Source organism: Lutra lutra, chromosome 1 (assembly GCF_902655055.1).
Source record: "Lutra lutra chromosome 1, mLutLut1.2, whole genome shotgun sequence".
Lineage (NCBI taxonomy): Eukaryota > Metazoa > Chordata > Mammalia > Carnivora > Mustelidae > Lutra > Lutra lutra.
In genome coordinates, this window is record NC_062278.1 from 95,143,265 (window position 1) to 95,156,054 (window position 12,790).

At 42.3% G+C, this 12,790-nt stretch overlaps 1 protein-coding gene across 6 annotated transcripts in view; it reads right to left on the minus strand.

Annotated features, from left to right (window-relative positions):
* Nucleotides 1-844: 844 nt before the first annotated feature.
* Nucleotides 845-12,790, minus strand: part of LRRC31 (leucine rich repeat containing 31) — a 29,471-nt gene continuing 17,525 nt past the window's right edge. For 2 of the 6 annotated variants that reach the window (XM_047730145.1, XM_047730126.1), the window contains 3 exons: nt 11,386-11,553; nt 7,677-7,844; nt 845-1,900 (listed from right to left, as the gene is read on the minus strand). In XM_047730145.1, the coding sequence (XP_047586101.1) occupies nt 1,545-1,900; nt 7,677-7,844; nt 11,386-11,553 (692 nt within the window). In that variant the 3' untranslated portion in view covers nt 845-1,544. Of the gene's footprint in view, nt 1,901-6,733; nt 7,845-11,385; nt 11,554-12,790 lie in introns of those variants that run through there. The other 4 variants (XM_047730135.1, XM_047730116.1, XM_047730151.1 and 1 more) reach the window with 3 other exon arrangements.

The window sequence follows — 12,790 nt, forward strand, 5'->3', positions numbered from 1 at the left end:
CCGGGTGTTATTCCTTTGAGTCACACTTACCGTTCACCCCATCTCCGGATCCCTAACCCTGTCTTTAGCTGTACAGTTTTATTTCAAGGATGTCATGTAAATGGAATCACATAGTGTGTAACACTTGGGGATTGGCTTTTTTACTCTGCGTAAGTCAAAGTCCATCCACATCGTTGCAGGAATCAATTTACTGCTGAGTGGTATCGCCTAGTACCATAGTTTGTCTAACTATTCACCCTTTGAAGGATATTGGTCTGTTTCCAGTTTTGGGCTAGTTGTACATAGGTTTTGCATATGTTCACGGAAATACATGAGCACAGGTGCTCATGGGATTCATGGAAATGTCCAGAGAATGAAGAATACCATGATTGCCTAAAACATCCCCATCTCTACTACCCAAAGTCTCCTCGTTCCTGATGACTTCCTTATGGAGTAATATTGATTTCAAATTCTACATGTTCTTCTGGGCGCCTGGGTGGCTCAGTGGGTTAAGCCGCTGCCTTCGGCTCAGGTCATGATCCCAGGTCCTGGGTTCGGGCCCCACATCGGGCTTTCTGCTCAGCAGGGAGCCTGCTTCCTCCTCTCTGCCTGCCTCTCTGCCTACTTGTGATTTCTCTCTGTCAAATAAATAAATAAAATCTTAAAAAAAAATTCTACATGTTCTTCAAGCAATAATTGCAATATAAATTACTAGTGTAGCAACAAGAAACCAAGCATAATTTGCTTAGAGTGTATCAGAATAGAAATGTGTAAGCCGACAAACACTTCTGCTGTGTAATGGGTTTCATGCTCCTGCAAAAAAATAACCAAAAATTTCAAAAATCATTTAGAGCAAGACAAAAACTTTAATTAACAAATTAAATAGATTTTACATAGAATAGTCCATACCAAAAAGTGCCCAGAGCTAATGTTATTTTATTTTAGCAATAAAAGGTTTTACTTTATTTTATTAAGATGTGTTTTTGATACTGGGTTTCAAAGTTTGACCACTTTTTATTAAGATTTATATGTCTGTGACCATTATTAGTGTTCATGGTTTATATCTGAGATAAAAAGCACCAGAACATAAAATAATAAACCAGGGAAGAGTATACTTTCTGACAAAAATGCAAATAGATTACATTAAGACACATATAATAGTAAAGATAGCATGAAACTATCATAGCTAGTGCCTTTCACATTAGAATTTCACGCACACACTTACACATACACACACACGCACTTGTATTTAGAACATTTATCACATGGGAAAAGAAGACAGAGAAAATTCTAGGTCAAGAAAAAAGGTATTACCAGATTCTAAACATTTTTGGCAGGCCTTCTAAACACTAAGTGAACTATATGTCTGGAATAAATGAAACTCCATGGAAACACATAATCTTTGCCATTGGAAAGTAAAGTTGTACTTACATTAGATTACCATCTACATATTTACACAACTTTCATTAACATCAATCCCATTAAACAGCCCAGAAGCTGATACGCCTTTGATTACACTAAGATTCATTCATGTTCTTTTCCTCCTTCAGATAATGGTTTATAGCTTAGTTAAGCCTTGGGAAATCAGCTTCCTGAAACTCACCGAGGTCAAAGTGAATGCTGTGTCTGTGATCTTGGTAAAAATGTTCTAGTTCTTCCTCCTGTGAAGTGAGGAGGATCCATCTTCTCATTCCTATCTCCGTGATCTTGGAAAGTTTGGTGATAGCCTTTAACAAGTGTCCAAACCATTGTCCACAATCTCGAGAAATTGATGGCCGAAGGCTAATATCCAGCTCGGTCAGCTCTTTGAGGAACCACACATTTTGGCAGAAGATGGCCCATCCTGCATTACAGATGCCGTCATTATAGCTCAGGTCGAGCTCCCGTAGCTTGGCCAGGTGACCTGAATGTATTACCGATGCTGAAAAATAAAGTCACACTAAATGCTAAAATACAAGAAAACTGTCTCCCGTGGCTGTTTGCCAGTTCCAAGATCAGTAATGATCGGTGATTAGAAATGATTTGTTATTAGCTAGCAGCTTTATTTGGGGCATCTGAAATCACGTTAATACCAAATCTGTTCTCTGTGCATCCCAAGTACAGCTGGAAAGTTTGTATTTTTTTGTATTTTTTCCTCTCTTTCCAAATCCCAACCCAAAGAATATCTTTTGTGTCAAGTTCCTGCTCTTGGCTCCACTAAAGTCCCAGCTCTTCTACAGACTCTAATTAAATGTGATGAGTGATGGCTCTCACTTAACTGAGGACCATTTATAAACTGTCATCTTGCTGTTAAATACCGTTTAGTTGGTCACTGCTCATTCAGTCATTTTTCATTCAGCAAGTATTTAACTGAGCACTTTTCATGGCAAAATACACATGGGTGATTTCTAAGTTGCCTTAGGGACCTCCAATTCATAGAACAGTTTTCCCTTTGAAGAGCACATATCACAGTACGACCTAAAAAGGCACTTGATAATAGTTTGTGATGAAACTAAGAAAAGATAGTAACACTAGATAGTAACTAGCTTAGTTAACAAGAGTGTAACACTTGAGTAATACTCAAGATAGTAACTTGAGATAGGAGAGTTTCCCAGAGCAGCCAGCGTGTGCTTCCCTTGCCAGCCAAATGCAGTGATGGACCACAGAGATCACATGAGTAGCACGGGATCTCAGAGTTGACAGGGACCCACCCTGGAGGCATCCTCATTCAGCCTCTGGATCAATGATCGGAGACCACTCTCCCTCTGCCTTCTCTACTAGTGACCAGCCAGCTCCTGCCTGAGGCACCCTTGCCGGTTGCCCCCACGGAGTGGGGTGGCTCTCAGCAGGAGAAAGCCCCCGTCCTTCAGGTCCCTTTCTGCCTTCCAGTGACATTCACTGATCACCCCGCAGCCTGCCAGACGCTTTGGCTCCTTCCTCACACCAGCCTTGTGGTGTTGGACAGCAGTCTGTTCCCCTTGAATTCTCTCCCTTTAGGAGTAAATGTGTCCTGGTCTTTCAGTCGTTCTTCATGTGTCCTGGCTCCCAGAGCAAGCAGGTTGCTCCATCCCCATTGCTTTCCCTTGCCCACGGTTTGGGTCCACTGTGCATTCGAAAGCTTAGCATTCCAAACACTCAAGAGCTGCACTCCGTTCGTGGGTGTCCGTATTGATGTGGGTCTCTTCCTCTCTCTGCAACAATACCATATTCTCAAGACCTAACTGTTAGAGACAATGTGCATGCTTTTCTGTTTTACAATTTTTTCTATTATGGCAATTTTAAAGGGTACAAAAAAATAGACCAAATAGGAGCATAAACTCCCATGTCCCTGTCATTCAGATTCAACACTTACCCTCATTACAACGATCTTGTTTCACCTAATCCTTCCCTTCTCTTTACGTATTTATTTTTTTTAGTACAGACTTTCCTCCTTTTACCGTACTTCACTTTACTGTGCTTCACAGATAGTGCTTTTATTAAATTAACAAATTGAAGGTTTGGGTCAACTCTGTGTCAAGCACCATTTTTCCAATAGCATTTGCTCACTCTGTGTCTTTGTGTCACATTTTGTAATTCTCACGATATTTGAATTTTTTCCCTAATTTCCACGGTGATCTGTGGTAGGATTTGCTGAAAGCTCAGGTGATGGTTAGCTCTTTTAAGCAAACAAGTATTTTTTTAGGGGGAGTAGGGTCAGAGGGAAAGGGAGGGAGACAATCCTAGGCAGGCTCCATGCCCAGTGGGGCTCGATCTCACAACACTGAGATCATCACCTGAGCTGAAATCATGAGTCAGATACTGAACAGACTGAGCCACCCAGATACCCCACAATAAAGTATTTTTTAACTAAGGTGCATTTTTTTTTAGACATAATGTATTGCATGCTTAATAGACCACAGTATAGTGTACACATAACTTTGTATGTATTGGGAAACCAGAAAATGTACTCGACTTGACTTTTTGCATTATTTGCTCTATTATGGTAGTGTTGAACCAAACCCACAATATCTCTGACATATGACTGTATTTTATTTTTCTTATTTACCCTATAGTATTATTGACTGCATTCCCTTTGCTATACTTCTCATCTGCATGACTTATTTATTAAGTTTTTATACCACTTGGTTATCTTGATCTATTTCACCCATTTTCCACCTCCTCTGGTAACTAATGATAAGTTTGTTCTCTGCATTTAAGAGTCTGCTTTTTGTCATTTGTTTTGCATTTTAGATTCTGCATATTAAGGAAACCATATATTTGTCTTTCTCTGACTTATTTCACTTAGGATTATACCCTCTAGGTCCAACCATGTTCTCGCAAATGGAGGATCTCATTCTTGGGGCACCTGGCTGGCTCAGTCTGTAGAGCATAAGACTCTGCAGAAGTTCAAGATTGTTGAGTCATTGATCCCATTGTTGGGTCATGAGTTCAAGCCCCATGTTGGGCATAAAACTTACTTTAAAAATAAATAAATAAGATGTATGTATCTTAAAAAACAGATCTCATTCTTTTTTATGGTTGAGTAATATTCTCGTGTGTGTGTGTGTGTGTGTGTGTGCACCACTCTTTTCTACCCATTCATCCATCTGTGGACACTTAGGTTGCTTCCATATCTTAGATATTATAATTAATGCTGGTATAAACATGGGGGGTGTATATCTTTTCAAATTAGTGTTTTTGTTTTCTCTTCGTAAGAACCCAGTGGTAGGATTACTGGATCATGTGCTATTTCTATTTTTAATTTTTTGAGGAACCTCCGTATGGTTTTCCAGGGTGGCTGCACCAATTTACATTTCCACCAACTGTGCAGGCAGGTTCCTTTTCCTCCACATCCTCTCCAAGACTTGCTATTTCTTGTCTTTTTGGTTTTAGCCATTCTGACGGGTGTAAGGTGATACTTCATATTGTTGTGGTTTTTAAGATTTTATTTTTTAGTATTCTCTATGCACAATGTGGTGCTCAAACATGCAGCCCTAAGATCAAGAGTCACTGTACTTACTGAGCCAGCCAGGTCCTCCCTCATTGTGGTTCTGATTTGCATTCCCCTGATGATTAGTGATGCCGAGCGTCTTTTCCTGTGTCTGGTTGGCCATCTGCATGTCGTCTTCAGAAAAATGTCTCTCCGGTTCCTCTGTGCATCTTTAAATTGGATTATTTGGGGTTTTTTGGTTTTGAATTGTTTGAAGTCTTTAAATATTTTGGACATTAATGCCTTACTGAATCTATCACTTGCAAATACTTTCTCCCATTCAGTAAGTTGCCTTTTCATGTTTTTTGGTGTCTTCCTTCATTGCGCAAAAGCTTTTCATTTTGTGTAGTCCCAAGAGTTTAATTTTGCTTTGGTTTTCCTTGCCTGAGGAGACATATCTAGAAAAATGTTGTGAAGGCCAGTGTCAAAAAGATCACTGCCTATGTTTTCTTCCATGAGTTTTATGGTTGCTGGTCTCACATTTAGGCCTCTAATCCATTCTGAGCTTTTGTGTGTGGTGTTAGAGAGTGGTCCAGTTTCATTTTTCTGCATGTAGCTGTTCGGTTTTCCCAGCACCAGTTATCGAGAAACTGTCTTTTCCCCATTGTATATTCTTGTCTCCTTTGTTGCAGATTACTTGACCACATAAGCAAAGATTTTTTTTTCCGCCCTGGGTCTTTGCTCTGTTCCATTGATATATGTGTCTGTCTGTTTCTGTGCCAGGACCATACTGTTTAGATTACTACAACTCTGTAGTATAGCTTGAAATCTGGGATTGTGATACTCCAGTTGTGTTCTTCTTCATGATTGTTTTGGCGACTTGGGATCTTAATTCTAAACAAATTTTAGGATTATTCTAGTTTTGTGAAAAATGCTGTTGATATTTTGATAGGGGTTACATTAAATCTGTAGATTGCTTTGGATAGTATGGACATTTAACAATATTTGTTCTCCCAGCCCATGAGCATGGAGTATCTTTTCATTTGTTTATGTCATCTTCAATTTCTTTGATCAGCCTCCTATAGTTTTCAGAGCACGGGTCTTTCTCCTCCTTGGTTAAGTTACTCCTTGGTATTTTATTATTTTGGGTACAATTGTAAATGGGTTGTTTTCGCAAATTTCTCTTTCTGCTGCTTTATTATTATGGTACAGAAATGCAACAGAATTCTGCAAATTGACTTTGTATCCTATAGCTTTACTGAGTTCATTTAGCAGTTCTAATAGTTTTTGGTGGAGCCTGTAGGGTTTTCTAGATGTAGTTTTATGTCATCATGCATCATAGTGAAAGCTTTACTTCTCCTTACCAATTTGGATGCCTTTTATTTCCTGACTGCTGTGGCTGGGACTCCAGTACCATGATGAATAAAAGTGGCGAGAGTGAACATCCTTTTCTTGTTCCTGACTTAAGAGAAAAACTCTCCATTTTTCACCATTGAGTATGATGTTAGCCGTAGGATTGACATAAATGACTTTTATCATATTGAGGTATATTCCCTCCAATCCCACTTTTCTGGGAGTTTTTATCACATGGATATTGACTCTTGTCAGATGCTTTTTTTTTGCATGTCCTGAGATGACTATATGATTTTTGAGATGATCATATTACTGTACTTTAAACCAAATCACAGGCATCGTTTTAACTTACTTATATTGTTTGAATTTTCCAATCACGCAAGTATCCTAATTATTATATTTCACTATTTCATACTTATTAGATATTTTAAAAATCTGGGTAATAGGATTGTTTAAGTTATGGAAATATTTTTATAGTTTACTCGAGAAACTGTTATTATTTATAAAAGAAAAAAAGCTACAAGTGATTAAGTATTTCTTAAAGAACATTTGTTAAAATAATCCAAGCAATATAAAAGTGGCCATGGCTAACCAGATATAGTAAAACTTGTTATTCACAAAAAAAATTTTGGAGAGGTGCTCATCACTTAAGAGATTGGGGGCGGATGGCTGCGTGGTCCTGGGGATGTGGGCACAAGGGTAGAGGAGAGACACAGATGTACTCTCCAATTCATTATTTCCCAATGGGAAGTGGACATCACAGAGGCGATTTTAGGGGAGATTTGGGAAAGGTATTATATTATATACCCTGGAATCCTGCAGTGCAAAACTTATTCCTTATTCAACTCTCTTTCCATCTTTCTAAATTGACATGGAGAAAGCGTCAGACTGATGCTCTTAAAGACCTCTCTTCCCCTTTTTCTAACAGAGAGAGGATGAACCTCTATTCAAAGCCTTCAGCTGGCAACAGTGTACTAATGTCTATGAGAGGTGATTCCCATATTTCAATTATGGTGATGATGAGTTTCCTGTTCAAATAAAAGCATTTAGGTTAAAGACTCAGTATAAAGGAAAATTTAAGTAACAGTGCAGGTACCACGTGGATGGGGCAAACTTTGTGAAGGCAGACTGGAGGGAACTGAAGTTTGAGTAAGAGACCAGGACAGTCCTTCCCCTCCCTGTGCAGGGAAGGCAGGGAGCAGAAGCTGGAACGCCCCACCGCCATGTCTATGCCCATCTGTCCCTTTGTGAAACGCCCTCCTCTGTCTTCCTGGCTTGGGAATTGCCCTTGTTGGTTCCCACCAGCTCTCTCCTAAGCAGATGTCCAAGAGAAAGAAGGGAAGGGGCAAAGAGGGTCCACCACAGGCCTGGCCCGGTTCCCTGCCACCCTTCCCCTGCAATGCAGGTGCACTGGGCTCTGAGGGCCAGGACTGCCATGGGACCAGTGGATACCAACCCAGGAGAGCCACGTCCTCCGTCACCAGGCCACAGCTGCTCAGTCTCAGCACGCGAAGGGACGCTAAGAACTTCAGTGTTTCCAGAAGCAGCTTCAGGTTGCCACCAATACATTTATTCCAAGAGAGGTCGAATATTTCCAGAGCGTGGAGGTAAGCAGAGGCTTCAGCTAAAATTGATAACAGAACAGCAATCCTTTAGGCTTCCTTCTCTGCAACTGAGGAACCTGGGGCAGCATAGTAACATAACTGAGATAAAGTTACAGGAACTGTTGTCTTCTGCCCGAAATTCATGACCACAACTTATGCTGTCTATTTTTATTTGGGAGAAATGTTGGAAATTTAGAAAAGTAAGACTTGATTAAGTGGAATTCACTATCAACTGGGATTTTTCTCCTTTAGTTCCCATCTAGGAAGGAGAAAGCAGCAGAGGATTTGAACAGCTAGTTGAGGTTTCCAGAGCACATTCTTGTTTTACATATTCTTGTGTTCAGTCGCAGCAGAAGTTCAGAAATGGGGCTAAGCCTCCTCCGGACTCTGAAGCACCCAAATGTGTTTGTGTCGACCTTCCTGCAGTTTCAGAGATGAGGAAGAGAACTAGTGGATTTGGGAGAGATTTTAAAATGAGGTTGAAACGGTTCTGCTTAATTCTCAGCTGCCCCTAATGTTGAAATTAACCCAAACAACTATTCCTAAGATATAGTTAATTATACTTTAATTCCACTCTTCTTTCTAAAGAATAACAGGCATCCAAGGGGCAAGTATATGTCCTTTTATGATATCTAATAAGAAAATCCCTCCCACCTGCACGGTACAGAGATCTATCAATAAGAAATGGAACTTTTTCTTCTAAAAGGGTTGTGGAGAATTATATGTTTACTTGACTTCTTTTTTTTGGAAGCCAGGTGGAGAGAACATGAGAATGTAAGGAGGGGAGGGGCAGAGGGCAAGGGAGAGAGAGAATCTTAAGCAGGCTCCATGCCGGCATGGAGCCTGACACAGGGCTTGATCTCATGACCCTGAGATCATGACCTAAGCCAAAAACATACAGAGGCTCCTCATTTAGGTAAGAGATGGTATCTTAACAGGGAGCCTTTATGCTGAAACCTGAAGTCAGAGCTCCCCAGGAAAGAGAAGGAGGCCAGTGGGGGTGGGGGACATTCCATCCTGAGAACAGGAAGGCCTGGAGACAAGGGAGAGTTCAATGACAGGAAGGAACCGAAAGAAACCAGCTGAGATTGGTTCAGGGAGCAAGGGGGAGACTGGCCAGTGGCCCGAGGTACTAGGGCCAGATCACCTGGGACTCTTAGACCCCGTGAAGGATGTGGATTTTAACCGAGGTACTGTGGGCTGCCATTGTGTCTTTTTAAATTGGGTAGTGGTAAGATCTAATTTACTTTGTAAATGAAATTTATAGTTTCTCTCCCCATAATAATATTAACAACTAACATTCACTGAGCATTTACAATATGCCAGGCACCTTTCCAAGGACTTTACATGTATCAACATATTTAATTTTTCTTAAAAATATTTTTATTTATTTATTTAACAGAGAGTGAGAGAGAGAGAGAGCACAAGCAGGGGGAATAGCAGGCAGAGGGAGAAGCAGGCTCCCTGCTGGGTTAGGGGCCTGATGCAGGACTTGATCCTAGGACCCTAGGATCATGACCTGAGCCAAAGGCAGCCACTTAACTGACGGAGCCATCCAGGTGTCCCAACACATTTAATTCTTACAACCCCATGAAGTATGTACTATTATTCCATTTCACATTTTACAGACAAGGAGACTGAAACACAGAGATGTTAACTATCTCAGGTCACAAGAGCTAGAGCCAGAATTTGTCTTTAGGCAGCCTAATCCCAGGTGATTTGAAGCCAGAAAATGTACCACATATCCCCCCACAAAATAATTGCAATCAATTTTCAGGAGTTCACAGCCCCCTCCCCCAGGCACAACTCTAGACTGACTCTCTGACCCAGGTTAAGAACTCCAGATCTGCTATTTTGCCCATCCAGACATGGGGACAAGGAGATGAGCGATGCTAGGAGGGGTGGGCACAGTTCACAGCAAGAACCAAATCTATGTGGGCCGAACAAAGTACTGGGCTGAAAGGCCGCAAGCGTGACCTAAACGTAGAGGTCTTAGAATTTGGGGTGAATTACATGCATTCATTTCTGTTAACAGACATTAATAAATAGCTTATTTTCTTACTAGAATATGTTTATTTCATTAATTGTAACTTCTGTCTAGTCCATGGTACAATTCATTTTTCTAGAAATGTCAACAGACATAGAACCCTTGGGGGCCAGAGAGAAGGACTCTGTTTTCCTCCTTGTCCAGGAAGCACCGCAGTGTAAGCTCTCTAGTCTGTGTGTATGTGCAGAGCAAGAGTTAACCTGCCAGGCCTGAGGCTGCCACCCCCTAAAGACTTCCTGGCAAGGCTGGCCGGCGTGTGGGCACTTGTAGTTGGATGTGTTCCACTCCTTCCTTACCTTATAAGAGTGGCTCGCTGCGCCTCCCCTGTGTGTCTGCAAATTCTATGACTTATGCTGAACACCAGCTTTCCTTCTGTGCTCTGGAATTCCGATATGTGCCAGTAGAGGGAGCCTGCATGGTCACCCCCCCAGTAAAAGCCCCGGATGGAAGGTTTAGGTGAGCTTCCCTGGAAGGCATCACTTCACATGTGTTGTCAGAAGCCAGTGGGCGAAGGAAGCGTGTCCTGTGTGACTCCACAGATGGAGGGCTCTTGGAAGCTTGTACTTGGTTTCCTCTTTGTGCCACATGCCTCTCCCTTTGCCAATTTTGCCTTGTATCCTTCTGTTTTAATAAATCCCAACAGTGAATCCAACTCTAGGCTGAGACCTGTGAGTCCTCCTAGTGAATCACTGAACCTAAAGGTGGCGTTGGGGACCCCCATCCAGCAATGTGTGCCCAAAGTGCTCTGCCTGGGTGGCGGATTCTGCAGAATGATGCCAAGTGACTTTGCCTCAAAGTATCTCCCTCTAGGGGTGCCTGGGTGGCTCAGTCGTTAAGCGTCTACCTTCAGTTTGGGTCATGATCCCAGGGTCCTGGGATCGAGCCTCACATCGGGATCCCTGCTCTGTGGGAAGCCAGCTTCTCCCTCTCCCACTCCCCGTGCTTGTGTTCCCTCTTTCTCACGGTCTCTCTCTGTGTCAAATAAATAAATAAAATCTTAAAAAAGTATCTCCCTCTATCCTGCAGACAATGTTCTTGCCCCCGAAGAGGCAGACATTCCAGATTCCGTAGACCCTTGATCTAGGCTGGACAGTATTTATGACCTTTAAGCAGGCCCAGATTCCTAGAGAGGGCAACGAATTCTGTTGGAAAGTGAGTGCTGGGCCATCAATTAGACTCACACACCAGGAATTGCCTCACTTTCCCCATCAGACTCCCAGCAATCCAGTTTATATTGGCACCTTGGTGAAATCCCAAGTTACCATGGATATGGACCTCCAGAGTTGGCTACGTACATTTTAGATTTTGAAAATGTTAAATTTGCGAATCAGCCAGAATCATTCATCTGGCCTTCAGAAAGCCACTTTTAAGAGAACACATTTCCTGAAAAGAAGACAAATTATTAATTCACAGCCTTGCCTCTGGCAGAGGCTTGCCATGAGAGTCCTATGTAGGGAATATGTGTTCTCATGCGTTACTGCACATACTTGCAGGGATCTGGGGAATTCTCTTACCCAGGGCAGTAAACGTCTCACTCTCCAGAGCACAGCTGTTGATGAGTAAGGACTTCAGTGCTGGTAAAAATCGGAGCCGGCTGAGGAGGTTTTCAGAAGAGCTGCCCATCTTCTTGTTGGCAGATAAATCCAACTCTTGAAGACTGGAGAGTAAAGGGATTACCTGGGCTGTGGAAATGTCAGCAGTGACATGTTTTAGGCACCATCTCACAAAGAGTCTGCTGGATATTTGGGTCCCACAGTCCCACAGTCTCCCTCGCTTACGCACACCAGCCACACTCCCCAGTGTGCAGGGCTCTCGCCAGGCTAGACGTTAGGAGCAAAGACCTTAGAGACAGAACTGGGTTCTAATCCTGCCTCTGCGGCTAAAGAACTGTGTGATTTTAGGAAAGTTACTTAACTTCTCTGAGCCTCAGTTACCGCCATAGTAATAACGACAACAGAACTTCACAGGGTCACTGGGAAGATAAGATGACTCGGTACCTGTCAGTATGTTGGGATCTCTGTGGGGCTGCCTCACCTCCACAGAGCCTTCCAGGGCCCCCTAAGCCACAGAAGCCCTTGGTCACTGTTATGTCACCCTATTCATTTTTGCTTATGTGTTTTTCTGTCCCCCCTCAGTGAAGATGAGCTTGTCTGTAGGGCCCGCTTCCTCCCCAGAATGTGTGGAAGAATCTAGAACACTGGAGGCACAGACATTTGTGGAAGAAGGGAAGGAGGATAGGAAGGAAAGGCAGGCAGGCAGGTGGGATCCCAACAGATGTCACAGTATCTTCCTCTTCACCGTGTGGGCGGTTGATTCCTGTCCCTACCAGATAGAGGCTCCCGGACTGTGAATTTCCCTTAGCCCATGGCACAGTGCCTCATACAACTAGACGATTTGAATCAAAAGTTGTTGGCTAAATGACCTGTAATTCCATTTCTTTGGAGTATCTAGAATGATCAGATAAAAGAATGGTGAGTTATTTAACCTCCGAAGATATAAATGTATCTTCATGAATGTATTTTCATTTCCATCTCTTTCAAATTAGACAGTAGGAGAACAATGCAATTTGCTACAGTTCTTCTATAATCATTAGCTTTCCAGGGCCATTCACCTGTGCTGGTGGCGGTGAGTTTGGTAAAAGCAGCGGTAACAACTGAGGCCCCTCTAGCCCTGGAACCTTCTTCTGAGTAAGATGACCAGAGGTGATATTCATTTCTTTTGGCTGTAACAAGGAAAATTCATTCTTTGGAATCTGGCTGTTGATAATTCAGGGGTATCTCCTCCAGGTATGATGCTCAGAAGGAAAGGGGATGGTGATACCCCATATGCCCCACCTGGAGCTCAGAAACAGATTTGTTTTGTTCCTTTAAAATCTTTATAAAAGGGGCACCTGGGTGGCTCAGTGGGTTAAAGCCTCTG